At 35.2% G+C, this 4365-nt stretch overlaps 1 protein-coding gene across 1 annotated transcript; it reads left to right on the top strand.

The window, feature by feature from the left end:
* Positions 1 to 996: 996 nt before the first annotated feature.
* LOC103840227 (upstream activation factor subunit UAF30) lies at positions 997 to 3754 on the top strand. The gene is made up of 2 exons (XM_009116720.3): positions 997 to 1614; positions 1854 to 3754. The coding sequence occupies exons 1-2, from the start codon at positions 1393 to 1395 to the stop codon at positions 1977 to 1979; spliced, it is 348 nt and encodes a 115-aa protein (XP_009114968.1). The 5' UTR covers positions 997 to 1392; the 3' UTR covers positions 1980 to 3754.
* The last annotated feature ends 611 nt before the right edge of the window (positions 3755 to 4365 follow it).

Below are 4365 nucleotides of genomic sequence, written 5' to 3' on the forward strand. Positions count from 1 at the left end.
ACGCATTTTGTGGTTTTGTCAGAAAAACACGTTTTTTGGTATTAGCGGAAAAACGTGTTTTTGCGATTTTGGCGAGAAAACGCGTTTTTGTGATTTTGGCGGGGAAAACAAAATCAGATCGATGCAACGATAGAGAAAGTAAAATTGAATCCTGGGTTTGGAAGAAAATTGGGTTTATTAATGGTTTTTTAATTGAAAACTAAATGAGTCAGAGTTGACCAAACCCAATAAACATATTTAACATGTTAACCCATTAACCTATTAACCTATTAAATTGTTAACCCATTAACCTATTAACCTATTAAATTGTTAACCCGTTAACCTATTAACTTGGGTTGAGTCAACCCGTGGGTCATGACCCATTTTGACACCCCTAAGTGTCATGACCCATGGGTTGACCCAACCCCCATGGACCCAACCCAAGTTGACCCATTAACCTAAATGAACTGTTTATTTTTGATCCAATGGGCTAATGAGTTAATATGTTAATGGGTTAACAGGTTAATGGGTTGATAGGTTAATGGGTTAACATGTTAAAATAAGTTTATTGGGTTGGGTCAACTATGGCCCATTTAGTTTTCAATTAAAACACCATTAATAAACCCAATTATCTTCCAAATCCAGGATCCAATTTTACTTTCTCTATCATTGCATCGATCTGATTTCATTTTTCCCGCCAAAATCACAAAAACGTATTTCTCGCCAAAATCGCAAAAACATGTTTTCCGCCAAAACCAAAAAACGTGTTTTCCCGCCAAAACCACAAAACGCGTTTTTTCCCGCCAAAACCGCAAAACGCGTTTTCCCGCCAAAACCACAAAACGCGTTTTCCCGCCAAAATCACAAAACGCGTTTTTTCGGCCAAAACCAAAAACGCCAAAACCGCAAAACACGTTTTTCCCGTCAAAATTGCAAAATGCGTTATCCCGCCAAAACAGCAAAACGTGTTTTCTCGCCAAAACCGAAAAACGTATTTTCCCACCAAAACCACAAAACGCGTTTTCCCACCAAAATCGCAAAACGCGTTTTCCCGCCAAAACCGCAAAACACGTTTTCCCGTCAAAATCGCAAAACGCATTATCCCGCCAAAACAGCAAAACATGTTTTCTCGCCAAAACCAAAAAACGTATTTTCCCGCCAAAACTAAAAAACGTGTTTTCCCGTCAAAACCACAAAACCTTCCCTTATATCTTACTTTCTACAAAACATCCTATGAATCCCACATTTTTATTGAACCCGAGTTAGACCCATATATAATAAGTTTAAGAAAGGCCCATAATGATTTACCTAATTCCTTGTTAGATTAATTATTTATTACCTATAAACGTCTGTCTCTTTTCTTCATTTATCTGCTCTGCTAGGGTTTTATAGTTGTCGGAAAACGAAGAAGCGATGACGGGATTTTCTAGGGTTTTCGGAGGATGCCGGACACTGATGGCGAAGGCGACGACTAATGCAGCCGCTACTGGCATTGTAGCTGGTAAAGAAGGAAAAGGAATACTAAAGACTGTTCCGGTCTCGAAGACGCTGGCTAGCTTCGCCGGAGAGAGCGAACTCTCTCGTGCCACCGCCGTGAAGAAAGTGTGGGAGCATATCAAGGGTAACAACCTCCAGGTACAGTTTCAGAGATAATTTGATTTTGGTGTTGTTACATTATACTATTAATGAGTTTAAGACAAGTATTTGCCTTGTGTTGAGTAGTAGAACAATGTATTGGGTTCAAGTAGAGTCTGATTCTGTCTTGACTTGTTGAATCAAGAAGAACTCAGTGGTTGGGAATATAGTGTGCTGGGTTTGGATTAAGGCATATGCTTCTCTGTTTTATTAAGAACGGTTTTGTTTTGAATATGTAGAATCCGGAGAATAGGAAGGAGATCATATGCGATGATAAGTTGAAGACGATATTTGAAGGCAAAGACAAAGTTGGATTCACTGAGATCGCCAAGCTCTTGTCCCCACATTTTCCTAAGTCGGTCTGATGATTTGTTGATGTTTTTTTCTATCTAAATCCAAGCAATAGTTTTTCTTTCTCTCAGTTCGTTTTAGATGATTGTACATTATATTATGGGAAAAAAAAAAAGCAGCAAATCTCTGCTGGTTCAAATTTATAATTTCGTTTGATTTTGGATCTTTTGATATTGGTGGTCTTTCTTGCTCAATCAAATCCATTTATTAATCAATGAAAGTCCAAGGATTACCAAATAAAAGGAACACACAAAAGATAACAAGAACTCTTTCTTGTATATTAGAAACCTTTTAAACAATTTTCTTAGATCTGTTTAATGATTTACTCTCAGTCACACGCGATTAGAGACAGACCAGTTTCTAAACTCTCAAACACAAAAGCCGAGCTGCTCTCACAAGACACTCGCCTTTGTTAACACTTACTTGGCAAGAACGCACCTCTTGCTCAAGCTTTTTCTCAATTGAACGTCTAACCTAAATCTACCCAAGGTAATCTAGTTATTTTTTGCTTCACACCAAAGCAATATTCTGGACCCAATGATTATTTGTACACATAGATCAGCATGTGTAACACATTCCTCTGTTCCACATAGTCAAGCTCATTATTCTTGAGCTTACAATCAATTCTATGAAAGCTATATTACAAGTCACAATATGCCATAGATTTTTGAGTTAGTATATGTTAACTTCGCCACCAATGGAGTTAATGAATAATGATCTTAGTAGATGAAACCTGTCGGCGTTCTATGTAAATGTGGATGGATGTTTTTCGGACTACGGTTTTTTTTTTTTAAGTTGTGCAAATTATATATCAATAATAAAAATAGTTTGGGTTACCGGGTTTGTTTAAGTTATTACAAATGCCAGCTATTAAGCTGGTTCGAATTTTTTTAAATAAGTACATTCCAAAAATAGTTAAGTAGAAATCCCTTCTATTCGAAAATAGAGAAATGGTTTTCAAATTTCAGGAAAATTAGAAGAACATTACGTCGTTGGAGACTCGGCTTTTAACTGACGTTTGACACCTCGTCCTTGATCTACCTCACAGCTTCAATACATGTTTCTTTGTGTAGTGATAAAAGTTGATTATGCAGAGCAGCTAATGTTCTGTGAATTTTGATAGTGACTCTTATGGGTGGTTTTGGAAGCTGTTGATGTGTGCGAGCATTATGTTCCCGTCAAATCAAGTAGTTTGTTGCCAGGAAAGCCACCGTAGCCAGAAAGTTGTCAAGATTTGTGAGTGTTTTTCATCAGAGACTGAACGTCCAATCTGGATTCTAACGGGAACTCAAAATTTTTGATGCCAACATTGTCTAAACAGTATGAAAGTAGAATCGGGTTTCATCTCGCCGCCGCAAGAAAAAAAGGTCTTGAGAATACTTCGTCGATTTCAACTTGGACCGGTGTAAAATATGACAGAAATCGATAAAATAATAAGATAATAATATTTTTAAAACTCCCACGTAAATATAGTCCCATTAAAATCATAAATTAATAATCTATCTATATTTATATTTTATATAAGTAGAAACAAAAAATTATTCACAATGAAAATACTTCTATTTTTCTTAATATTTTAATATATTTTGATAATATTTAGTAAAATTATATCGAAAACCACATAACAATTCTATCAAACATAAAAATATACACCAAATAAGATAATAAAATAATACGAAAGTCAAATTTTTAATATTTAAATAATTTATCTACGGTAAAAACAAATATTTTCTTATTTTATTAATAAAAATAGAAAAAATAGAAAAAAATCTAAAAATGAAACTTTTTAAAATTAATATCTCTACAAATTAATAAAATTTTAAAGTCCCAACATTATTAATTTATAAAGGTACTATTATATATATATATATTCAAATAACTAAGACATACACGAAACTGGCCAAAGTACAAAATCTTTTCGGAACCATAAGCCGGCACTGTACAGCTTACCACCCAAACTAAAACTAAAAACAACAAAGATTAGACAACTTAAACTAACACAAGGAAAAGAAAGATCACTAAAAACTTTTGAAACACACAAAACATCATAGAAATGTGAAGCAAAACAAGGGTGAAAGCCTGAATGAACGAGAAAGCATTGACAATCGATTTATTAAGATGCGAGAAGATGTCCAAGACAAGTTCCGAAAAGGAACTCAGAGCAATCATCACTCAAGAACAAGCTTCACCTGAGGGAAACCACTAGATAACGGTTCTCCATCCAAGCAGCAAACGGAGAACACTGTTGACAATCAACAACTAAATTGAGCTAAAACTCCACAATCACTTACCAAAAAATATGAAAAGTATGTCGGTTAAAAACCAAGGGATATCACAACTTCGGCACCGAAGCTTCACACTGAACAATTCAACATATATTCCAAAGGTCGGCCGAAGAAA

The sequence above is a fragment of the Brassica rapa genome, chromosome A09, assembly GCF_000309985.2.
Source record: "Brassica rapa cultivar Chiifu-401-42 chromosome A09, CAAS_Brap_v3.01, whole genome shotgun sequence".
NCBI lineage: Eukaryota > Viridiplantae > Streptophyta > Magnoliopsida > Brassicales > Brassicaceae > Brassica > Brassica rapa.